The sequence below is a fragment of the Hippocampus bargibanti genome, linkage group LG04 (assembly GCF_051943395.1).
Source record: "Hippocampus bargibanti isolate YZ-2025 linkage group LG04, ASM5194339v1, whole genome shotgun sequence".
Classification (NCBI taxonomy): domain Eukaryota; kingdom Metazoa; phylum Chordata; class Actinopteri; order Syngnathiformes; family Syngnathidae; genus Hippocampus; species Hippocampus bargibanti.
Window position 1 is genome coordinate 3,728,711 of NC_142737.1, and position 26,856 is coordinate 3,755,566.

The window sequence follows — 26,856 nt, forward strand, 5'->3', positions numbered from 1 at the left end:
AAGTAGTCAATCGCATTAATCGTTTTCATTTATCGTTATTTTATATTATATAAATATTATCATATTTTTACCATTCAACACCAACCGAGTTTCTTTCCCGGTTCAACATTTCCAAATCAGATTCATTGCAAATTCATATTGTGTGTCTCCACTCTTGCGACATATTTGAATTTGACAAAATTATTGATCGACTGAAGTATTGAGGAATCCGAACCGTATTTTCCAGTGTAGAGTGATACCTTGGTTTACGAAATTAATTGGTTCCCAGAAAGTGTGTGTAAGGTGAAAAGTGTGTATTCCAAACATTATTTTCCCATAGGAAACCATTAAAATGAGAATAATCAGTTCCCCATAAAATTTAACGTTCGTAAATCGAAAATTTCGTGAGCTAAAGCGGTCGTAATCTGAGCCTGAATTTTCTTCAAAAGATGACCCTGCAGCTTTTACGGTAGCACTTTATAATGTGGTGTGCCTTATATTTCGAAAACCTTCTTATCTATTTATATATGATAATTGGAAAACTTTTTTTCATTCATTGAAGGTGCGCCTTATACTCCGGTGCGCCTAATATATATGGAAAAAGTCCCAAAATACACCATTCATTGGGGGTGCGCTTTATACACCGGAAAATACAGTAGTCGGCAAAAAACAAGAGCTTTGAATGCATTCTCAGCAAATTACATTTGCGAGCGTGCTATTTCACCACAAACAATGATTTATAAAGTGCTTCTTTTCCAGCGCTTCACCATACTCAGCTGGCGAGATAAGGAGAAAAAAAATCACAGCAGCCCACAGCTCCTAATACTCCACACAAGTGTCACTTTACAGCGCTGACTGTCTCCCAGGCAACCTTTAGATTCTCTGGAGAGCCCAAGGAGGTTTTCTCTGGCACAGAGACAGCCGGTCGGCCAAATAGATTAAAAAAAGAATCGGCAAAAAGATGTCAGGGAAATTGCAGGATGTCATCGTTTTTACTGAGCGTGACTTCTGCCAAGTGGTGGAATCAGAGTGTCATTTTTGTTGTGGAAGGAGTTTGGGGGACAATAAACTCGTAATGTATTGGATTGATTGTGATGACACATTGCATTTCACTGTGCGCAGGCTTTTTGAAGGCCGGAGGGGGGCAAAACATCATTGACATTTTATGTTCTCAAAAAAAAAAAAAAAGAAACACGGAATATCCCGGCAAAATGATTCCTTTTCACACCAAATAAAAAGACTGCATGAAGGAACGAGCTAGCTATGTGCTAACATATGCTGCTTCGTTTGTCAAATTCAGACGAAAGTACATTCTCACTTGTTCAAGTCTCATTTGTAGTCAACTTTTTGTGCAATCCATTTAAAATTACAGTAAAGTCTCGTTATATCGATATCAGATATATCGATAGTCCCGGTTATATCGATACTATTTCTATGCACGCACGGAGAAAATTACATGCAAACAGGGTCGGATATATCGATAGTCCCGGTTATATCGATATTTTTTCGTACTCCCTTGAATATCGATATAACGAGACTTTACTGTAATTATTAATACAAAATGTTAGAATGTTCTTATTCTCCGTCATAATATTCACTAATGCATAATGTGACCGTAGCTACAGGAAAAAAAAGGCCAAATATAATATGTAAATATAAAAACGTTTTCTAAATATAACGCACACACCATTATAAGGTGCTATATTAGAAGCTGGTGTTACGCACTACTTCTTCTACAGGGAGGAAATGGAGTTTGTGGCCACTGACAGTAGTTTTGAGACCTGTTGTGGCTCAATATGACTTCACTTGTAAGGCGCACTTGCGTATAAGGCGTAGGGTCATCTTTTGAAAGAAAGTCAAGGCTTTTGGGTGCACCTTATACAACGGAAAATACAGTCGTTATTTATCAATTTGTTGCTGACTGTGCTAAGATGTACAACCCAGAGCTCCTTGAGACACTATGCAAAAAGTTATCCATTCCATCAAGCCATCAACGACCATCACAAAGGTAAATAAAACGACTTTATTATACTGTACAGTTTATTTCTTTAATTACAATACCATAGGACATTTTTTTATACATAAAATAAGGTATTTTGTGTGTAGTTTTAAGGCTTATTTCGTTGAAAATTACATTTTATGGGGGCCCGGGAACGGATTATTCTGATTTTAATGGTTTCCTATGGTAGTAGTTATTTATCAATTTGTTGCTGGCTGTGTATGCAACATGTGGAGGTGATTCACCATTTATATACTATAATTTCTCCCCAAAAATATAATTGTAACGGGCCTCCAGGGGGAACTGGAACTGCAATGTGGCCCGTGACAAAAATGAGTTTGATACTTCTCGTATTGACAACAGACAATTGAGCTTCAAGTGTTTTCATGTATGGAGACATGTGTCAAATTCAAGGCCCGGGGGCCAAATCTGGCCCGCCACATCATTTTTTTCGGCCCGCTATAGCAAATCAAACTTGTGAAATTCCATGATGGTTGCTAAAAAAAACCACAATTTCATATTTTTGGATGTAAACCACAATAACGGTCATTATTCTTGACTTCAGATTTGAAAAGTAGTTATTCATGAATTTGTTGTGCGTTCGATATGTAATATGTGGAGGGGATTAAACATTCGAATGGCTTCCCCAAATTCATAACGCCCTTCGAGAGGAACCCATTACTACAATGTGGCCCGCGGCAGAAAATGACGTTGACATCCTGTCCTAGAATGTTTGCGACATGTAAATATAATACAGTAAAGTCTCGTTATATCGATATCGGATATATCGATAGTCCCGGTTATATCGATACTATTTCTATGCACGCACGGAGAAAATTACATGCAAACAGGGTCGGATATATCGATAGTCCCGGTTATATCGATATTTTTTCGGACTCTCTTGAATATCGATATAACGAGACTTACTGTATACTGAGTATTTTTTTTTTTTTTTTCGTTTCCTTTCTGGCTCCCTCCGTTGGATTATTCACTGGATGCAAAAGGTGAATTTGAATACACGATTCACAGTTTCAGATTTATCGCATGTGACAAAGTTTAACCCAGATGTGTCCGGACTTGAGCCAGACTGTCAGACAACGCCCTGCTAGAGAGATTACTATAAACGGTCAGCGTTTTCCCATGACTACATGTTCTCTGACTCATGAGGAAAGAAAATAATATTTTTTGGGGGGGAAGGGGTTACAGTCTACAGCAGTATCTGATTGCATAACACATTATGATATCTTCGATGATTCATGTCATGCGACTGTGCGTTTCCGACAGACTTGTTAACCTTTTTGTGACCTTTTTGATGTATCGATAAGGAATCAGGGCGATTATTTTTTAAATGCAATTTCAATCAAATTTAATCAGTCAGTATTCGCTGTAGATCTCAGGACATATTCTGGCTGCACAAGTAAATACATTTAGGGCGGATTCCTCCGAAGTAAGACGATACCCCCAGATGAATGTCAACAATTTTGGCACTCACAAGCCCAATATGGTTTTCTTGCTGTTTCTAAAAATCCACATTAACTCATTCATTGCCATTCCCGAATGTATTCGATTCAATGGCCACAGTCAGGCAGTTCAATACAGGCATAAAAAAGAGCCAGTCCTCATTTCAGCAAGCCACGATATTAGTTGACCATTTTTTTGCAGAGGATAAAGAATATATGCATTGTGCCTAGATATCTTGTTCAGCTTTTTGTATTGAAATATAATAATAATAATAATAATACATTTCATTTTTAAGCGCCTTTCAAAATTCTCAAGGTCACTTTACAGTCACAGGATAAGTTTTTCTGTGGGTGAGCAGCGGCAGCCACATGCGCCAGCGTTCTCTCAACCCGGAAGTAACTCGGATAGAATAGTAAGACAAATAGATAGAAAGTTAACTCATCTATCGAGCTAGCTAGCGACCAATTTAGCAATCCACCGAGCTAGCTAGATAGCGACCAAGCTAGCTAGCTAGCAATAGAGCTAGCTAGCAATCAAGCTAGCTAGCCACCGAGCTAGCTAGAGATCAAGGTAGTGAGCTCTCTTTCTATTCAGCTATCTGACTAATCCTTTACATTACCGGTGTCAAAGTTAAGGCTCGGGGCTAAATCTGGCCTGCCACTTCATTTTATTTGGCCCGCGAAAGCAAATCAAACTAGTGAAATGACATGTTCATCTATCGAGCTATGTAGCGACCAAGTTAGCAAGCGACCGAGCTAGCTAGAGATTGAGCTAGCAAGCGACGAACTCGCTAGCGACCGAGCTAGTTAGAGATCGAGCTAGTTAGAGATCGAGCTAGCTAGCGACCGAGCTAGGTAGATTTCGAGCTAGCTAGCAACCAAGCCCCATGACGACCATGGTTATCAATATTTTGACAAAGAATTTCCAAGGCATAGTTTTTCATTGTCTATTACCGTAATTATCTCGTAATAATAATACCACTCCAATATAGATTTGAATCCTGACCATTCCATAAAACACTGACTGTCTGTGACTGTAGCGCACCTCAACACAAGTCAGTTGTTTACAATTTCCTTTCTATCCGTTTGGGAAACAAATCAATGGATAACTTGGGGGTCGTATTGACAATGACTGAGGCTGTGGGATAACAGAAAGCAGAATTCCGGGGTTTCGGGAAGAGGCCAAGGCTACAATCCAAAGCACAAGGTCTTGAGCAGAAGAGTTCACTGCTCACCATCATCGTTGTGACAGGTTGACACGTAGCACGTTTAGTATCACACGCTAGCGTACTAAAATTGGACCGACAACTTATTTTGAGGGGAGTGCATGCGAATGTCAGTGAGTCAAATGAAGCGCCTATCACACGGTGACCTCTATATCAGACTCGCAGATGTCCAAATTACAGTGAATCCAGAACACAGGTACATTGCTGGATGCTGCACGTTCCAAGCTACAGCCTAACAACATTTTTTTTGGGGCTCTGAAATAGTCATTCCAAATCTGATCAGGGTTAAGGGAGGAGGTGTAGAAAGCTTGTTAATCAGATGTCTGCTGAAAAGACACAATATAACACATACGGTTCCTGTAACAAGTTACAGATGCCTTCCTGCTTGCACAAAGCTAAACAGATTGTGAGACAAAACAGATGCGTCTTACCTTTCGCCCAGATTGGCCAGGCGGTCCTACGTGGCCTTTAGCACCAGGCTCTCCCTGCAAGAACAAAGTGGGTCACATATTCAAAGCCAGCTGCAAAAAATAGTGGCCCCTCTTTGTGGAGGATAAAGAATGTATGCCCCACATCGAATTAATATGAGATCGATGAGTATCCATTTTTGAGTATCCCTGTTTATTTATTTATTTATTTATCTGTGTGTTTATTTATAATGTTTATTTATGTATCATTTATTTATTTAGTTATTTATTTATTTATATGTTTATTTATTTATATCTGTTTATGTATTTATAGTGTATTAATTTATAATGTTTATTTATTTATTTATTTTTGTGTATTTATTTATTAATATTGTATTAATTTATAATGTGTGTATATTTATTTATGTATAATTTATTTATTGATTTGGTTATATGTATATTTATTTCTCAATGTATTTATTTATTTATTTGTTTATAATGTATTAATTTATAATGTATTTATTTATTTTTTATTTATGGATATATGTATGTATTTATTTATACAATTCTAAGGGTCTCGTCCAAATGCTAATTGTTGAAATAACTGATCACAAAGAGATCAATGTTTTTTTCCTTTTTTTTTTTAGCAATTAATCGGATTCTGCGCTGCAGTGAATGATTAAAATAAGCATTTACATTCCACTTTTCAAAAAAAAGTGAGAAAATAACGTTGTTTTTTTTAATCCAGTTAAATTAAAAAAAAAAAATCTAAAAATTACATTGTAAAAATCTCTATTGGTATGAATCCGGGGGTGCCAACTTTGTTGTAATATCAAACTGAACCTCTAGATGGCAGACATGTTTTAGTTGCTTTTTCAGTGGGTCTTATACTGCCGTATATTTTACTGTGAAGAAGCCTAATATATTTTAGGGGACGTAAATTTGATGATATATATGAGAAAGTAGCATTGCAATATTAGCATTTAGAGCTAGTTGATTTAAAAAAAATATATAAAAATCAAATAAATAATTATTAATGAATCAACACAAACATAAATAAATACATAATTAAATACACGAATAAATACACAAATAAATTAAGGCAAAATAAGTGATTGCACCAAACATCGGTTTGTTGCTAAGCAGTTTCATGCTCTCCTTAAATGCTAATTTTCAAGCTAGTGAGCTTTTTGCAGTTCAAGAAAAAAAAATGACAGTCTGCTGCTCGATGTTGAACAATCTCTATTGAAGGCTCAACGTACTTTTTGTCCTTCCGGGGCTTCCCCAAGAGACAAACCAGGATCCCCCTTTTCTCCCTGGAAGAGAAAAAGTGAGTCATTTTCGACAGTGTCCTGCTAAAGCGCTCACTCGCTCGCTCACTCACTCCCAAAGTCCCGAGACACTGTTTGCATTCACGCTATCAGCAAGTAATGAGGTCATCCTTCTTTTTGGTGTATTTACACGAGCGTGCGGGCCATTTATGCCCTCCAGGAACTCGGTTTACACCAAGGAGGTTTCAAGGAGCGACTGCGTAACATTCTTCTCCCTTTTTGGGCTGTGGGACTACTCGGTGCATTCTGAGTCAGCGTATGGCGTCTAATCGGCCCAAAGGGAGAAAACAGCTTGTACGTTTCTACTGTAAGAGATCCATGGGGAAGAATTGACGCCACTTGCTTAGATGTGGGGTGCTGGGTGGTAGGGGGAGGTCTTGTATATTATTATACGGTCAAATATCGGTTTTCGATTGTCTCAGTTCTCGACCAATTTGGTTTTCAACCAAAATGTGTTTTTTTTTATGTCTGGGTTTACAACCAAAAAGGGGTTCTCGACTAAACTGAGTGCACTTGAATACACCACTCGACTCCCCTCCGCTTACTGATATGTCACTTCCTTGTTTCGAGTCACATTGTGACCGACGTAATCTTCCATTTTGAGCATGCGTTCTACAGTAAAGTCTCGTTATATCGATATCGGATATATCGATAGTCCCGGTTATATCGATACTATTTCTATGCACGCACGGAGAAAATTACATGCAAACAGGGTCGGATATATCGATAGTCCTGGTTATATCGATATTTTTTCGGACTCCCTTGAATATCGATATAACGAGACTTTACTGTATTTGTATTGTTCAATCATGATTAAAAAAAATCAGACATTGATAACATTGATTATAATGGTTAATGTTTCGGTTTTTGACGAATTCAGTTTTCCAACAGGTTTCTGGAACGAATTATGGTCAAAAACCGAGGTTTGGCCGTCTTCATTTTTCAAGTCGTACATATGGCGTCTCATAACCAAGCACCCTAATCAAAGATGGAACAAATTGACACCAACTCTGTATCGCTTCCTTTCCATTGTCCGTATCAGCCAAGATTTGGCCATGAAAACGTCAGTGAGAATTTTCTCCGGCTTGATTACAGGAAGCAGATCTCCAGCCAAAAGAAACAACATACTGTACTGTACATACATAATGTTTTTGTTTATTTTATTTTATTTTCGCTAACTGAATCGTATAAAGATTTCCGCGCAAAACGCCGTGATTTATTTTCAAACGCCTCACTGCAATTTTACCGTTATTTATCTCCATTTCTTTTCCGCGTCAGATGTAAACGGTCAGATGGTTCATCGTAGTGAGTGACTAAACATCACCTTGCCACAATTCATCATCGTTGCATCCAGATCAGATAACATTCGCAAAACAAACCTCGGCTAGCTCATCATTTACTCTTGAGTTGCGGAGTCAGCGGTTGGACCACGCGATGAGTTATGGCATGCGTTGATTGACCACGGTGGCATAAGCGGTGGAAAACCAGCGCCGTTTAATCAATGTACCTGACATCAAAACACCTCTCATTCCAGGAAAGTGTAACATACAACCCCCCTTTCGCCACCGTGACATCAGTTTGACATATTATTCTGAGCAAACTGCTTTCTTAACAAATCCAAGCTGCAAAGCATGCTGATGTCAAGCAATTGTAAATGAGTCTGCGGCCACTCGAGGTGGCTCGCTTTTCCCGAAAAGAAACAAAAGGCTTTTTAAGAGGGGGAGAAAAGTTGCTCAGCGTGAAGGATTTAACCTTAACTCATTCGCTATCATTCCCGAATTTATTCGGAATTGAAAAGTGTAACATGGAGCGCCATTCCCGAATTTGTTCAGGTTTTGGTTTTTCTCCGATAAATAGTAATACAGTGAAGCCTCGGTTTACGAACCCTTTGGCTTACGAACTTTTCGGTTTACGAACGTTACATTTATGAAAATTTTACCTTGGCATACAAACTTTTTCGTACACGGAGCTGCCTCAATGAGTGATGTGTCATTCGCGAACGAGGCCGTTCTTCTAAAAAAAAACCTCTTTTTTTGTCCTCTAATTCCCGCCCCCAGTCTTCAGATAAAGCCGAATGATTGCTCAAGAACGCAGCTGTGAAGGTGGGTGGTTTAAACATTAAAGAGACAGGCAGACGACAGTGAGAGAGTTTCAACTTTGATAGTTCAAAGGCAGAGTGTAGACTGCAAGGTTAAAATATCCCATCAATCAGGCTTGACAAACAACCCGCACAAGCCATCTGTACACTTGATGCAAAAAGCTAGCAACCCAAGTAAACGTTCTGTTTACCTGGGTTGATGAGGAACTAGATACAATTATCACGGAGAAAGCACCTTGAAGGGCCACTCCATTCCATCAAGCCACCAACGACCATCCCAAAGGTAAATAAAACGACTTTATGATACAGTACAGTTGATTTCTTTAATTATAATACCATAGCACATTTATTATACATAAAATAATGTATATTTTGTTCAGTTTTAAGGCTTAGAAAGTAGAAAATTATGTTTTATGGGGACCTGGGAACGGATTATTCTCATTTTAATGGTTTCCAATGGGAAATTAATTTTTTGGGATACACTTTTCACCTTACACACTCTGTCTGGGAACCAATTAAATTCGTAAGCCAAGGTATCACTGTATTCCGGGTTGAGTGAACGCTGGCGCGTGTGGATGCCGCTGCTCACCCACAGAAAAGCTTATCCTGTGACTGTAAAGTGACCTTGAGAGTTTTGAAAGGTGCTTATAAATGAAATGTATTGGTGGTGATGGTGAAATGGTGACAAAAACACTGGCACTGGAGTGGACACATTTCTTTGTACATCGTGAATGAGTTAATAAGATTAAACGGATCCAAAGAGTACCATAAAGAATACATGTGAACTAACGATCATCAAAACAGTAGCTTCATTGTATCGTCAGACGCCTTTTTTGTTCGCATATGAAAAAAAAAAAAATCATGACATGGACTTTGAAAGGCTTTGCTTGGCACCATTTTTAATGAATTCAACATGCGTTTTGTCATGTGGAGTTAAGAAAAATGTGGTCGTGATGGATTGGCTTCATCGATTTTCCGCCTATTGCGTGTTTTTGGTGATGATGAACTGGAAATGTTTCGCTGCTGAAGCGAGCTAATTGGTTATGCATTGGACTGACTGTTAGTGATTAGAATGAAGTTCCCCAGGGTACAATGTCGATTCCTCTGCAATTTGGGCAGGAGTGTCTGATGACATTAAATGGGTTTCTGCGGCTGTAGTCATAAAAAAATAGGACATTAAACTGTTAGCTCATCAATACCGTACCTTCAATCCAGGTGGTCCGGGTCGACCGGGGTTTCCATGTGGGCCAACAGGACCCTGAAACCAGAAAAGTGATTAGAAAAGTCTGTTGATCGATCGATCGATTGATAGATGGATATATAGTTATGTCTATACATAAACCTAAAATCCATATCCTGTTTGACCCTCTTAGCTAGCGCTAAGCTAGACTAAGCATTTTTCTTTCTATCTATCTATCTATCTATCTATCTATCTATCTATCTATCTATCTATCTATCTATCTATCTATGTATGTATGTATGTATGTATGTATGTATGTATGTATGTATGTATGTATGTATGTATGTATGTATGTATGTATGTATGTATGTATGTATGTATGTATGTATGTATGTATGTATGTATATCTCTATCTCTATCTCTATCTCTATCTCTATCTCTATCTATCTATCTATCTATCTATCTATCTATCTATCTATCTATCTATCTATCTATCTATCTATCTATCTATCTATCTATCTATCTATCTATCTATCTATCTATCTATCTATGTCTGTCTGAAGTGTCTTTGAGAGTTTTGAAAGGCGAATAAAGGCATATCCAATCCAAGCATGTCAACAGTTTCCAATATTTGACGAAATGCGTAGCCTAGCCAAGCGCTAGCTAACAGGGTCAAACAGGATATGGATTTTAGAATATTATCGCAATGTCAGATGTGAAATCAGATATTACTTAACCCGTTTAAAAAAAAAAACTTTTATGATCAAAACTGACATGTTCTATTCTTGTCTTCATTATTTCCAATGGAGAAAATGTTTAGAAGGAATGAGAGGTATCCCAGAATGGCCCTTAAAGTTTGACTATATGACTACTAACACGTGTGCGTATATGTATATATATTCTTTCCTTTTGCAACGGGTATATGCTACTACTACTACTACTGATACTAGTTGATACTAGTGCAGCGTGTTCTACCGGAAACAAATTCCTTGTGTGTTCTACATACTTGGCAATAAAGAGGATTCTGATTCTGATGAGGTCCGGGTCACGGCCCCCGAGGCCCATTGTTTGTATCTGGGTGCTCTGCTAGGCCTCATGTTTCTCCCGCGTGTCTCTCCTGCCTCCGCACGTAACCCAACGGTTATTTTCCTTTCTCTTGCACTTTTTTTTCCCAACTGCTAAACGGGGTCCCACGATGCGAAGGCCACTCATCCATCACATCGTATCGCCCCCGCTACAAACCGTCTGCGTGCGATTTAAAAGGTTGTAATTCTTTGAGCAAAATCCACGCCAAATGTTTGAACAAAAAGCCACTCAGACCAGGTGGGCAGATGTGAAAATACATTTTAACCTTGATGGGATCATAAATTCATGCAAAGCTACAAAGAAGGGGGCCAGTTGGAAAAACAAAGAACCAAAAGAGGGACCCTGGTGTTCAAGAATCGCTGAGATGATAAAATCATTCAAATAGTCAAAGGCCCTGAACAGGAAGCCACTGTATCTTCTGCCCGTTCTGTGACAGTCGGTCGGGGGGCCTCCACCGGAGGTGAAAGAAAAGGATCAGATTCCACCTGGGTGATCCTTTCCACATCTCTGTGTTTTATCCCAATCCGCTTGTCAGCATGTGGGGGAGAAGTCATGGAAGTCAAAAAGAACCTCCTGACTTTACATCCCCCTCAACAATGTTCCCCATTGCAAACGCCGGACATATGGAGACACTTAACAGAAGCTAATCTACACATTTCCTTCTTTTTGTTGTTTTGTTTCAGTGAATCCCTCACCTTTGTTTTTAATGCACTGGATTAAAACGTATGGAAGGCATTATCGGCAGATAAGAATCGCCTCCTCCTGATGACAAAAGGCCAAACTTGCAATGGAAAGTGTGAAACACGCATGCCTACAGGTAACCAAATACTCATACACACATATACACACACCTGACACCATTAGACGAAAGGCACCTGCAATCCGAACCCGTTAGGGCGTTTACTATGTGTGGCAATGATTTTTTTTTTCCAGGAGGGACTACTGTTTTTATGGGCCATTAGCACACACCAGGCCCGTGAACACCTTGACTGTGCTTAATATAATCCGATGATTTTTAACAAATGGATATAACACGTCCAGCCTTTTATTTTCCACAGACCCGCGCTAATATTTGGCCCCTAACCACTTCATTTTGAACTGAAGTGATACCTTGGCTTACGAACTGAATTGGTTCCCAGAAAGTGTGTAAGGTGAAAATTGTGTATTCCAAACATTAATTTACCATAGGAAACCATTAAAATAAGAATAATCCGTTCCCAGGTCCCCATAAAACATAATTTTCAACTAAATAAGCCTTAAAACTACACAGAATATACCGTGTTTTTTTGTATAATGAATGTGCTATTGTATTGTAATTAAAGAAATACACTGTATTGTATAATAAAGTCGTTTTATTTACCTTTGTGATGGTCGTTGATGGTTTGATGGAATGGATAGCTTTTTGCATAAAGTGTCTCAAGGAGCTCTGGGTTGTATATCTTAGAAAGTTGTGATATTGCAACAGCAACATCAGAATCAGAATCAGAATCAGAATCATCTTTATTGCCAAGTATGTAGTTCCATTTTGGCTACTGTTGAAAGAGTTCAAAGAGTTAATGGCTTGGGGGAAGAAGCTGTTTAAATGCATATGCATATGTTTAAAACATATGCATACAGACACACTAGAAACTTTATTCATTTATTAATAGCTGGTTCCCTTGCTTATATGTTCTCTTCAAATTGTACAGATGGCTTATCCGTTTTCTCACCATTTCACTTTTGCTTATATGTTCTCTTCAAATTGTACAGATGGCTTATCCGTTTTCTCACCATTTCACTTTTGTTTTTTTGTTTCAAGCTCTGTTGTCTACATTTTGTGTGTGTGTTTCTATTTCTGTAACCCCTCCCCGCTCACTGCTGCGTGTGTCCTGCTGCGTGTGTGTGTGTGTGTGTGTGTGTGTGTGTGTGTGTGTGTGTGTGTGTGTGTGTGTGTGTGTGTGTGTGTGTGTGTGTGTGTGTGTGTGTGTGTGTGTGTGTGTGTGTGTGTGTGTGTGTGTGCGGATCTTGACCAATCACGTGCGGCTTTAACCGAAGACTGGGTGCGGGGAATAGAGGAAAAAAAAAAATAGGAAGGCGTCCTTCCTGGACGCCTTCACAATCAGTTCTGCAGGCTGTGGAGCATAAAAATCAATGTCGATGAAACTGTTGCTCTATCCAATCAGATTTTGAGCAACCCAAAAGGGGAACCAATGCCTTCTTGAAGGCGCTGGCCAACGTCATAGTTTGCGAACTGTGATTGGTTACCAATAGTTTCCAAACATTACTCTGATCACAAGCCGCTAGTTACAATAGCATACTGGCCAGAGCTAGCACATGGTAGCTTTTTTTGTCAACCCACAATGGCTGAAGGAGCAGAAAAAATGGATTTGGTTGCAGATATACTGCTAAAGCTATAAAAATGGACATCATTAAGAAATGTCGGACAGTTATTTCCTGGCTAATGGTACCCTCGAGTGGACTTTTAGTAAATCACACCATACTTTTTTCAGTCTAAATTGATGCAGATGTAGCACTACTGAAGGCCTAGCGATGAAATCCACGTCTCGCCACTGCTATAACATAGAAAGACTTACGTAGAAGCTTGGGAATTTCTGCTAGGTCGTGAAATGGGTGTGTTGGTAATACTCGGAGTGTGTCAGTGGCCTACATTTTGGATCTGCGCTTCTGACTGATGAATGAACCTCAAAGTGTGCGAGCGCAAAGACTCTCTGATCTCCAGGCGGAGTCTTTAAATGCTTTAATATGATTTGATATGGGGACAAAGGCTTCTTTCTCTGCTGTTTGAAGGGATTGCCTTGCAATAGGCCAGCTCCATTGAGGTTCCGCCACAGGACACACAGTTTGCGCACACACACACACACACACACACACACACGCACACACACACACACACGCACACACACACGGACACGCAAACACGCAGACACGCACACCGCCCCACCACAAGTGGGACTCCAAAGTCATGCAGCAGCTCTGCAAAAGACCATTCCTGCTAAAATGAAGTCAGATTTCATTAGTTGTCTGACTATCAGATTTAGTTTTGTAGATTTTACAGCCCGCCTACTAAAATAATTAAATCCACCCAAAAAAAATAATAAATAGATAAATAAATAGCAGCTTTAACTGTTGTTAAATCGCTATATAAATCAATATGTATTGTATTGTAAATAAATAAATGATGATTAAATAAAGAAAGAAAAAGAAACGGGAAAATAAATAGGAAAATAAATAAATAGATAAACTGATAAATCAATAAATAAATGGAAAATAAAAGGAAAAATAAATGGCTAAATAAATAAATAGATAAACTAATACATAAACAAATAAATAAATAAATAAATTGCAGCTTCCGCTGTTAAATCGCTATATAAATCAATATGTATTGTAAATAAATGAATAAATGAATGATTAAATAAATTAAAAATGGAAAATAAATGGGAAAATAAATAAATAGATAAACTGATAATTCGATAAATGAATGAATGAATAAATACATGGAAAATTAAAGGAAACATAAATAAATAGATAAACTGATAAATAAATAAATAAATAGCAGCTTCGGTGATGTTAAAGCGTTATATAAATCAATATGTATTGTATTATATTGTAAATAAATGGACAAATAAATAAAAAACAAATAAACGAATAAATGAATGCATAAATCAATAGATAAATCGTTACATAAATAACTGCTTTGGGTGTTGTTAAAGCACTACATAAATCAATATGTGATGTATTATATTGTAAATAAATGACTGAATGAATGGATAAATACGTATAAAATAAATATTAAATAAAAAATAAAATAAATAAATAAATAAACAAATAAATAAAACCAGACAGACACTTGCTGCCATTTTGGATACTCTGGATGCCATGTGTGGCACAACATTGCGAGCGAAACCACAACAATACATTGAAAAGTGCCCGTCGAAACACAATGTTCTTCCTTGACCCTCTTGACCTCGACATAGGACACCCCTCAACGTTCCCAGACATCACAGGGACTGCACATGGAATTTATTTTAAGCAAAGCAATTTTTCCTTCCTCCCTCATGCTAACCCACCAACACAAGGAGTCGTTTTGCCTCCCCAAACATCGCGTGAGGCCACACATAAGAGCTAGGAAATGCTCAGAGCACCTTTGATGCGCCATGAAAGTGTTTGTTGCCTTCACTCACCCGTGGACCACGCTTCCCTGGCTTTCCAGGTAGTCCTGGAAGTCCTTGAAATCCCTAAAAAGGACAATGTCAGACCATTAGTCATCTGGATGAGCGTGCAAATGTACATGCACGATGACGTAACTACACATGTATTCATGTCAGACTTTTTACGAGTGTCACAAAAGTGGCTTGCGGTTATTTGAATGCACCAGATGGTAAAACTCTGGGAGATTGAAATCCCCCCCAAAAATTCTGATTAAGCGCGCAAGTGACCCTTACGACGCCAATATTCCTCATGTCACATGTGACATATCGAATAGGCAAGGCATCGGGCTTTAATGAAGCCCATTGGCCGTCTTTGAAACAATTTCAAACACGGATTAGCGAGGCTCGGAAAGGTCAAAACTAATGAGGGATCTGAGGAACATGAGCTCGCTCGAGGAGTTAGCAGCGATGCTTTTTTTTTCGGTTTCTTTTCCCACGGCTGAAGAAATAACAAGAAAAGGTTTGCTCTTGGGAAAATATCGTCAAGTCAAAATATTTGTTGTATTTTTTTTTTTAAATAAAGATTTTACGGGTATCATAACAACCCATTATGAAATGAGTGTTTACGAACATCTTTGAGCATAAATTTTCCATACAATCAAATCATTTTCATTATAGTCAACATTTGTAAAACATGCTTAATAAGCATTCTTAAGTCATTCACCGCCAGACGATGTGCAAAATTGGGTCCCTCCAGTGCCAGGGTTTTTGTCACTGTCACTCGAATTCCAGGACCCACAGAATATTGACTTTTCAGACTACATAAACATTCAATGCAGCGTACAAAAACGTAGACTCTCTTCTTTCACCGAAAAAAAAAAAATAGTTAATTCCTAAATTATATGGGCCTGGAGTTATATGAGCTTGAAATGAGGACAGCTGTCCAAAATACAATGCAATTCCAGGACCCGCGGAATATTGAGTTTTAGGACGACATAAACATTCAATGCAGTGTGAGAAACGTTAAACTCTCCTCAATTCAGTGTATTTATTTAATTAGTAACATTCCGTGTATTAGCTAACTACCTATCTAGCTGGCTAGCTATTAGCTATGTATCTTTCTGGGTGGCGAGCTATCTAGCTAGCTATTTGTTGGCTATCTACTGTATTAGCTCTACTAGCTGGCTGGCTAGCTTTCTATCTATTTGGCTTTCTATTAGCTATATACTGTAGCTATCTAGGTGGATAGTTCTCTAGTTTATAATATGTATTATTATTAATTAATAATAATAATAATAATACATTTTATTTCAAGCGCCTTTCAAAGCTCTCAAGGACACTTTACAGTCACAGACAAGCATAGATACAATAATAAATAAAATGCAATTATAAATAGAATACAATAAATAAAATACAATTATAAATAGAAACAGGAGATACATAGTTTACTATCTGTTGTCTATCTATTGGCTGTCTACTAGCTGGCTAGCTTGCTTTCTATCTATTTACTTCCGGGTTGAGTGAACGCTGGCTCGTGGCTGCCGCTGCTCACCCACAGAAAAACGTATCCTCTGACTGTAAAGTGACCTTGAGAGTTTTGAAAGGCGCTTATAAATGAAATGTATCATTATTAGTATTATTCTTTCATCAGGAAAAAGAGTTAATTCCTAAATTATATGGGCCTGGAGTTATATGAGCTTGAAATGGGGGCGGCTGTCCAAAATGCAATACATATTGGTTTATATAGCGCTTTGACAACAGCTGAAGCTGGAACAAAGCGCTAACATGGAAAAAGGGAGATGCTGCCCCCTTGTGGAAGGGAACAAAAAACCTTGCCAGAGGCCAAGGCCAGCGCTTTATCAGCACCCAAGCAAGAAAAAGCCTTAACAAATTCGGGAATGGCGCTCTACGTCATAATTTCAATTCCCGAATAAATTTGTGAATAGCAGTGAATGAGTTAATCAAAGTTGATGATGTCATACCAACGGCAACGCTATCTATCTCCAGTGGTTCCGATCCCAACTGAAGAAGTTCAGTGACCTCAGGGGAAGAACGTAATAAGTGGAAAAGCAAAACTCGTTATTCGAGCCCAGAACCTCAAAACTTTGAGGCAGACATGCTAACCACCCGGTGCCACTGTTGTAATTACGGTTAGAAAAATCAAAGTCAGTTCTCATCAACTGCTTTCTGAGATTTTGTCGTACACTGTGAGACATCTTTGCCCCTAATCAAGGAAAATCTTATCTTGGCCTGACTGTAATTATAGACTATCAACTATTACAAAACAAATATGAATCATAGCGTAGCAGTGCTACTCCAGCTTGGGGGAGTGAGTTTGGAACTGTTGGAAGTCAGTTTTGACAGAACACGTTTCAATTATTTTCTTTTTTGTTAAATTTACAACATGAGAAACAGACATCGCGTCCAGGGGCTTTTTTTTTTTTCAAATTGTACGGTTGCCGTGGAAGTCTGCTTCAAATGACATAAAAGCAGATGTCAGCATGTTACACAATCCCGCCAAGCGTCGCGAAGATCACCTTCACCACCCAAGTGATTGGCAGCAATTTCTGCTCTCACAGAATGTGTCTGAGTGGCTCGTAGAGCTGCGGTTCCATTCACCACTACAGCAGGAAAAACTTATTTCAACCCTTCTTTGTGTGTGTGTGTGTCAAACATGTGCTAATGCACGGAAGGTTTTTTTTGTGTATTTTTTTTTGCTTCAACAATGGAAAATGCGTGTCAGCGTTTCATGTTTCGCGGACAGACAGCGAACAAGACTGCAACGAGCTTATTAATGTCAAGTGGAGGAAACATGCTGATGCAGCTAAATGCTAACTCTACCAAGCTCGGCGTGAAGCAAGGTCAGAATCAAAAAGGCTGCGATTTAATTTTTAATCTCGATTTCGTATGCTATATAGCGCTAGTTTAATAATGTCTAAATCACAGGTGTCAAAGTCAAGGCCCGGGGGCCAAATCTGGCCCGCCATATCATTTTATTTGGCCTGCAAAAGCAAATCAAGCATGTCAAGTGCCATAATTCTAACTGAAGTCCGAACCAAATTTTTAAATTGTCGTATGAAAACCACAATAACAGTCATTATTCTTGATTTCAGATTTGAAAACTAGTTATTCATTAATTTGTTGTGTATTCTCTATGTTATATGTGGACGAGATGAAACATTCTCATGGTTACCCCAAATTCATAACGGTCCTCAAGAGTAAACCGTAATTACAATGTGGCCGACAAAAAATGACTTTGCCACCCCTGGTCTAAGTAGTCTGTAGTCCAAAAGGTTGAGCACCAGAAGTTAAATCTTTTTTTTGTTATCTATGCTAAAGCTAACTAAAAAAATGAAACAAGGGCTGGGATGGCAACGGAAAACTAAAACCATACTTGCTACTTTTTGTTCCCAGAATGACACTTAGCGAGCTAAACAACGGTTTTAGGTAATGATGCTGTAAATATGCCCATTTAATGCTACAAGTAGGCTCTGTGAGCTAGCAACTGTTTTCTGAACGTACTGCTAATTCATTTCAACACGCCCTCCAGTTTCCTTATTGATTGTTTTTTTCCGCATAGTTTTTGTGTTCATCAAATTTTCCTCGTCAGTTTGTTTTGTATTTTGTTTCACCAAATGGGCAACGTTTTTCAGTAATCCATGTTTTTTTTTTTTGAACAGGTGACAAAATTGGATTATCATGGGAAGAAATAAAAACTACACAAAGGAAGGCCCTAGCCAAGACTGAAACAAACCTCAGAACTGTGAGACAGATGCGCAAACAACGCTGACCTACATATGCTGTTTTATTGATAATCAAGTAAGCACTTGACACTTTGGCTTTGAATTTGAATTTGAATTGAATATTCCACGCTTAATCTAATTGACACATATACATGTATTTGCTATTGTAGCTCTTTTGTGTATACGTATGTGTTGTAGCAAATATTTGGCTCTCGCTTTTAAAAGGCTAAAATGTTTGAGAAGACAACCATTGTTTGACATAGCCGACCTTCAAAGAGTACACGCCAGTGCCAGTCATCAAAGTAACAGACAGGCTAAGGATGTTTATAAAACGGCTCAAATGGAGATTCGCTATGTTTGACAAGTTTAAATGCAACTTTGGAACAAGAAAACCTCATATCAACACGGAGCGCTCCAGGTTTACACAACCTCAAGGTGCGCTTGATATCTACGTCAGCAGGATTAAAGCCACAAATTTGGTCTTGCATAAAAACGAGGACTAAAATCGTATTAGGGATTAGCCCACGTGGATCCGGCAGCCAAGTGTTATGAAACAGTATAATTAATCATCATCACTCGTAAAATAAACACTATGCTGAGAGAACTGTACCAGGAACTCTCATACACAGGTTTTTAAGAAGCGACTTATTGTCTGTACACTCACCGGTGGCCCCGGTTCTCCCTTAAATCCGGGTGGTCCTGCCAACAGTGAGACGAGGGTTGGTTCAAGGTCGAAAGTTTGCAAGTCATCCATGGCTGCAGGAGTGACAGGAATAACTGCCGTTGTTTTGAGATCCGGCATAATGGTTGTTTCAGGATCAGTTTTTTTGGGTGCAATGGTGGATGAAAAATAGGAGGAGGGTGCCTGTGTTGACTCGGTTGTGGTTTCCGGTGGTCTTGTAGATGTTAGTAAATCTGTGAATCCTTGGCCAACATGGGAGTAGACCTGTCTTTCCTTTGTGTCTTCACCTGTTTGCGAAGGTAATTCCGGTGTCGGTGATGTCCGGATAGATGAGGTCACAGTTTCTTTGGGTCTTTCCAACCTAGGACGGTCCACTTGACTGACAGGAAGAGCAGGTTGAGGAGTCCGATACATAGATGTATCATTACCAACTAGCAAACGATTACTTGGAACAAAAACAAATCCTTCTCCTGAGAGGACGGTAGGTTTGGGAGTATATCGCAAGGATTCTGTCAATCCCAGTGCTGTGGTATGTGTTACGTTTGGGTCTATGGAAATTAGAGGTAGCAGGGGTGCGAAGACAGGCCGATACGTGTCGGCTTCTCTGCAATGTCTCTTCACGTAATCACAATAGCGATGAGCCGCCTCGGCAGAGGGGTACATGTCCAACTGGCAGATGCCGCCTTCAAACTGCACCGCGTTGTGGTTCCCTTTCCCCAGTAGGAACGAACCCTCCCGATCAAGCCTTTCTACTTTTTTGCCTTTTAAATCCACATGGAGGCTGCTGTTCCCGCAAGATGTGTACAAGGTCACTCGATGGCCTTGGACTCCCAAGGCTAGACTGTGCCAGCGGCCATCATGAACGTCATAGTCGAATCCCACAGAGTTCTTATGGCTCAGGTAAACCAGGACCTTGCCCGGTATGAACTGCACGCCGAGCTGAACTCGACCTTTCTTAGACACAACAGAGAACAAAAAGGCACTGTTGATGCGGTGAAGAGACAAACTAAGAATCAGGGAGATGTTGCCGGTGGCGTATGAAGCTGGGATGACTGTGCGCATGGGAACCTGGACTTGCGCCCTCGGAGTCAGAATCACACCAGACTTGAAGGGGATGACTCCATCCGGGATGGGTCGAGCGCTCCAGGACGACGAGACGCCGTCTGGCCTTTGCCCGGAGAGACCCAGTTGCTGCAGAATATCAACATCTTCAAAACAGACAAAGAAGAGACCACAAGTATTAAAAGTGAAGACTCGCAAGGGGAGAACTCGGTTGCAAGTTTGGGATTCCGCAATCCTAGAACACTCTGCATGTCGTTCAAGGCAAAGGACATAATGGGCTACTTCCAAGTCCAATCAGCTTGTTCCACCAACAAAAACAGACCTCACTGTCGATAGAATAAAAGTTGCCACCGTGGAAAGGAAATTCCGTCGGAAACCAAACGCCTATGATAGATCGTAGGAACTCATCGGCATTTGACATCAAGCTTCCACTACGCCGTCGTTTGTGCCGTGACATTCTTTCCTAGACATCATCTTCTGTCTGTCTTATTGTTTCCAAAGAGAAGCTAAAGAAAAGCACACTTGTGTTCATTCCGGAAATAATACTCACTTTGAGCCAGTGTGAGCGAACAGGTACAACACAGAATAGTCCAAAGAATGAGGACTCTCCTAGGACAGAAAAAAAAGACATTTTAATATAAATGGAATATTGTCACTTTTTTGTACACCCATGGATGGACTCCAATGTATCAAATCATGCATGTTTGAAATCAGAATCCGGTTAGCAAATCCGCCTCTCAGTGCGGAGTTCTAAGGTTTGATTCCTGTGTGGAGTTTGCATGTTCTCCCTCTGCCTGGTTGGGTTTTCTCCGGGTATTCCTATTTCCTCCCCCATTCAAAAAAATATGCAATGTATCAAATCATGCATGTTTGAAATCAGAATCCGGTTAGCAATTCCGCCTCTCAGTGTGGAGGTCTAAGGTTCAATTCTTGGTTGGAGTTTGCATGTTCTCCCCGTCCATGCCTGGGTGGGTTTTTTTCCGGATATTCCCGTTCCCTCTCCCATTCCAAAAAACATGCAATGTATCAAATCATGCATGTTTGAAATCAGAACCCGGTTAGCACATCCGCCTCATAGTGCAGAAGTGCAAGGTTCGATTGCTGTGTGGAGTTTGCATGTTCTCCCTGTGCTTGAGTGGGTTTTCTCCGGGTACTCCGGTTTCCTCCCATATTCCGAAAAAAAACATGCAATGTATCATCAAATCATCCATGCTTGCAATCAGAACCGGTTTAGCACATCTGCCTCGCAGTACGAAAGTGAAAGGTTTGCATGGAGTTTGCATGTACTCCCCGTACCTGGTGGGTTTTCTCCAGGTACTCCGGTTTCTTCCCACATTCCAAAAACATGCAATGTATCAAATCATGCATGTTTGATATCAGAACCCGGTTAGCACATCTGCCTCGCAGTACAGAAGTGCAAGGTTCAAGTTTGCATGTTCTGCCCGTGCTTGACTGGGTTTTCTCCGGGTATTCCGGTTTCCTCCCACATTCCAAAAACATGCAAGGCAGGTTGATACATTTTCCTTAGGTTATGTTTTTGTATTTTTTTTTGTCAAAGTGTGCCTCGCGATTGGCTGGCGACCAGTTCAGGGTGTACCCCGCCGACTGATAGGTGGGATAAGTTCAAGCAGGCCTGCCACCGGTCATGACAATAACCGGATTAGAAGATGCATGGGTGGCTGGGTAGGAATAATGGATGGAATGGATGGATGAATGGATAATTCCATCAAATTTTATTCTGAAAGGCGTAAACAGTAGTATGTGAGTTATTTCCTCTACCAGGTGATAACGTCAACGTTGGCTTCACCCATTTTTTTTCCTTTCTTTTACCGCTCCCGAAGCTGCTAATGTGTGTGGCTTGCTAACAGCGCTTGTAATTCACAGAGTTTATTACATTTGTGGTTTTTCCCAGAGAGCTGCTTGCAAACCACTCTGCTGACATTAAATCCTTCCTCGGGTCTCTCTCTCTCTCTCTCTCCTGGATATTAAAACAAAAAGAAAAGTGGGCGTGCGCTCCACTCACAGTGTATGTACAGTAGTGTAGACTAGCGTCGAGTGGATATGATGCAACAGCGCCCCCCCGCCTCCATTTTGAGGGAAGGGGGGTTCATCCAATAAACAGAAGATGATGCACAATATGGGAGGAGTGAAATGGATGACTTGTCTCCTCCTCTCATACATCTCTCTTAACGCAAAATCCCAGTTCGGTTGCCAAAACGGGATGTTGAAAACTGTGCCGCACCTTCCAATGAAACTTTATTTTATGTTTTATTCCCACATTTGACGTTTATGTGATGAGTCGGCGCGGTTCCACAAAATTAATTTCACAACATGGAAAGTTAATAGGAGGCGATGATGTATGTGTGAGATGGATGCAAATGTCGTGCAAGCAGAAATAAGATGCTAAAGTGCGGCGGCGGTTGCGGCGACTTACCCCCCGGCTCCTTTGAGTTCGGAGTGCGGGCCATTGTCCGGCTCCATCGCGGTTACTTCATTCTTTCTTGGGGGGCTTCACTCCTGTCCGGATGAGGCAGAGAAGCGCTTTCCATCCCCGCTTGCAATTGCTTTTCTTTTTTTTCCAGTTTTTTTTAAACCTCCCACCACCAAACTAATTCACACTTTTATAATAAATACAGACAATCATTGTCTCCCACCTCGCTCTGCTCCCTAAATCGACACCTTTTTGGCAGGGGGGGGGGGTGGATCCCCATTCACGCCGGCATTCCGCGCGCCTGTGTGAGTTGTGAGCGTGCAGAGTTCCCGAAAATGAAAGTTTCATGTGTGAGTTAGGGGGAAGAAGAGGAGTTGGGAGTGTGTGTGTAAGGGGGTCGGGGGGTTAGATGCCTCCCTCTGCCGCGCTGTGGAGTTGCAACAGGGACTGGAAGGTGTGTCCTTCCCTCGTGCAAGGCTGTGTGCAGCCCCCTTGGACTGCTGCTGGAGCGATGGGGGTGTTCAGGGGGGGGGGGGGTCTTGTCGAGCGACTTTTTGAATGTGTTAGTGGAGATTTACAGTGTGGTTCCCTCACGGGGTTCTCGGCACATGATTTAAAGGACAATCGATGCCTTCAGACAAGTTGTGTCCATAATTTGTAAAATCACTTCAAATGACTTCTACTGAGCGTATTTTACAAATATTCCGCGGCATATAGCTTTTTACGTTTTAAGTTACGTTTTACGTTTATATTCAAGAAGTCTTGTTTTCGAGTTGATGACGATGCCTGACGTGACGTCACGTCTGGAACGGCCCTGACCGAGAAAGCGACACACAATGCATTTTGGGTACTTTGTTTGGTCTGAAGTCAAAGTCAAAGTCAAAGTCAGCTTTATTGTCAAATATGCTAATATGCATGACATACAGCACAGATGAAATTAATGTCCTCTCGGACCCAGCGGGCAAGACATGCAAGGCACTTATAACGTGGCTATACATGTAATTTCTGTATGTAAAGTGAGGTAGTGTCGTATGGAAAGTGAGGTTCGTGTTGATCTGTGTTGATGGCGAAAGGAGGAAACTGGAGTACCTGAAGAAAACCCACGCAATCCGTTTTAAAAGAAGAATATCCAAATTAGCTAACCACATTAAAAGAAAACTATTTTTTATACTTTTTCCTCTGATGCTTCAGACACGCGACGATGTCAAATGTCAGTCTCTTTTTATACGCTGCGATTGTCCGCAAGGTGAGCCCAAGAGCCAAATACACATATTATAACCTATATTGTATTTGGCATATGTTGTCTTTGCTTTGCTTTTTTTTTGGAACAATGTTTGTGGTTAAGAGTAATTCGTACGAGTTAAGACTGACCTGACCGCAGCTGTATTTCCTGTACAAAAGCCTTCTTGCACATTCTGCATCCTGCACCACAAAACCACAATTTCCCCCCAAATGTCCAACTGAAATGATATTTGAAAACAAAACCTTGAAAATTGAATCAGATTGTATAATATATATATATATATATATATATATATATATATATATATATATATATATATATATATATATATATATATATATATATATATATATATATATATACAGTAAAGTCTCGTTATATCGATATTCAAGGGAGTCCGAAAAAATATCGATATAACCGGGACTATCGATATATCCGATATCGATATAACGAGACTTTACTATATATATATATAATAAATATATATATATATGTGTGTATATCGGAATCAAAAAAAATGTAAAATATAAAAAATATAAAAAATATAAAAAATATAAAAAAAGTACATTACAATCCCTAAATGACTATTTACCTTCCTTTTTCTGCAGGGCTATGCCTTTATACAAAAAAACACACACACACACACAAACGAAAAGCTGAAATTAACTGTCAGTGACAAAAACATTTTTTTTGTAGAATTAATTCATTTGATAAACTTCATTTTTTTTTTTTTTTTAATTCATTTGATAAACTTCATTTTTTTCGTTCCTGATGTTGTCGTTCTAATAAACTCGCATGTCAATCCCTGATTTCTTTAAAGCTATAAAAGTCAGTGTTCTCTGTTGGGTGAATTAAATGAGATAGTACAAGTGAGATTGAATCTCGATTTTTATTGCAAGCGACTTCAAATTTAATCGTATCAACAACCTTTTCCTTATGGCTGGCTACATCGTTTATAATCCTGTTCAACCGGGCAGACTAATGGCTATGTAAACACCTCGATCGAGGTCAAGTCCACTTCTGTCACATTCATCTTGCACCCACCAGAACCTCATCGCACCCCCCGCATTTCAAAAATGACATCACGAGGTGTCAACACACCAACTACCTATTTATGGCAACCTCCTTTCCAGAACACTTTGGTGGGTTCTCGCCACCCTGACTACGCTGCGTTACTGTGAAATTCCTCCGCTGGAGAAAGTCCTCATTGACCTTCTGTGACAGCGTCCGAAGGGGAAACCCAACAGTGCGCCCATTCAGCTGCTTGCAACCGGATCGGAGGGCCCGCCCCTTCCCCTCCATGTGGACACACTGCGACCCAAGAAAAGAGGGGGTGGTCAAAAACATCCCTCCCATTTACCTTCAAGAGATATTGTAAGTACATACCTCGGTTTACGAACCCCTTGTCTTACGAAGTTTTCGGTTCACGAACGTTAAATATATGAAAATTTTACCTTGGCATACGAACTTTTTTCGGCATACACACGGAGCTGCCTCAATGAGTGATGTGTCGTTCGCGAACAAGCTCGTTCTTCTAAGAACAAAATGGCAGCCGACTGTTTTTGTCCTCTATTCCTCGCCCCCAGTCTTCGGTTAAAGCCACGTGATTGGTCAAGAACACAGCAGTGAGAGGAGGAGGAGGTGGTTTAAACATTAAAGGGACAGGCAGACGACAAAGAGAGAGTGACGAAATGGATACAAAACAGTGAAATTTTGACTTTGATAGTTCAAAGGCAGAGTGTAGTCTGCAAGGTTAAAATATCCCATCAATCAGGCTCCACAAACAAGCCGCACAAGCCATCTGTACACTTTATGCGAAAAGATATCAACTAGATAAAACTAGATAAAATTATCAAAGAGAAAGCACCTACAAGGGATCATTCCTCAAGACGGTGAAAGAAGAAGGTTACGTTCCTCATCAAGTGTTAAATGCTGAGGAAACCGGCCATTACTTTCCATCAAGCTATCAACGACCATCACAAAGGTAAATAAAACGACTTTATTATATAGTATAGTTTTTTTCTTTAATTATAATACCATAGCACATTTATTATACATAAAATAAGGTATATTTTGTGTAGTTTTAAGGCTTAGAAAATAAAGTAGAAAATTATGTTTTATGGGGACCTGGGAACGGATTATTCTCATTTTAATGGTTTCCTATGTGAAAATTTTTTTTGGGGATACACACTTTTCGCCTTACACAGTCTGTCTGGGAACCAATTAAATTCATAAGCCAAGGTATCACTGTACTGTTTCTACAGGGGATAAGTGTGATGTTGATTTTTTTCGCCATGTGATTGACAGGGGTACTGGAAAATCGTATTTTCATATGCTGGGTCCCAAAGTGATCTATATATGTTTTCATTGGGCTTCAAAAATGTAATTTATAGCGGGCCGTACATTTAGTACCTTTGCTTTCACTCGGGACGTATCCGATTTAACCCATTGAGGGGGCTGCAGTTCCTACTGTGGACAGTTTTGTGTGTTATCGGGTTACAGGGTGCATGAAAGAGTCAATCCACCATTTATAGAAACCAATACTATCCCGCCCAAAAACAGCAGATAGCAAGCACATAACTGCGTCATCCATCATCTGGAGTACTCCAGAGTCAGTTTATTTCCACTCCATTATTTTATATGAACCAGTTTGTCCCCAAAATTTGAACTACTTGGTCGTGAATACTCAATTCATATTAACTCATTCACTGCCAGACATGTGCAAAAACATGACCACTCCAGTGCCAGGGTTTTTGTCATTGTCACTCGAATTCCAGGACC

At 39.8% G+C, this 26,856-nt stretch overlaps 1 protein-coding gene and 1 long non-coding RNA gene across 4 annotated transcripts in view; one reads left to right on the forward strand and one right to left on the reverse strand.

Annotated features, from left to right (window-relative positions):
* The window catches only part of LOC148898750 (uncharacterized), a 60,073-nt gene extending 36,844 nt beyond the window's left edge, over positions 1–23,229 (reverse strand). Inside the window, exons 1-8 of one of the 3 annotated variants that reach the window (XM_088993586.1) lie at positions 23,056–23,227; positions 22,836–22,918; positions 20,952–21,010; positions 19,322–20,547; positions 14,948–15,001; positions 9,705–9,758; positions 6,334–6,387; positions 5,096–5,149 (exon numbers count right to left, since the gene is read on the reverse strand). In XM_088993586.1, coding sequence (XP_088849712.1) covers positions 5,096–5,149; positions 6,334–6,387; positions 9,705–9,758; positions 14,948–15,001; positions 19,322–20,547; positions 20,952–21,010; positions 22,836–22,882 — 1,548 coding nt within the window. In that variant the 5' untranslated portion in view covers positions 22,883–22,918; positions 23,056–23,227. Of the gene's footprint in view, positions 1–5,095; positions 5,150–6,333; positions 6,388–9,704; positions 9,759–14,947; positions 15,002–19,321; positions 20,548–20,951; positions 21,011–22,835 lie in introns of all 3 variants that reach the window. The other 2 variants (XM_088993585.1, XM_088993587.1) reach the window with 2 other exon arrangements.
* The window catches only part of LOC148898751 (uncharacterized), a 41,907-nt gene extending 15,656 nt beyond the window's left edge, over positions 1–26,251 (forward strand). The window contains exons 6-8 of the long non-coding RNA XR_016114630.1: positions 11,450–11,583; positions 18,595–18,733; positions 25,209–26,251. This is a non-coding gene — a long non-coding RNA (uncharacterized LOC148898751). The remainder of the gene's footprint in view (positions 1–11,449; positions 11,584–18,594; positions 18,734–25,208) is intronic.
* Positions 26,252–26,856: the final 605 nt, after the last annotated feature.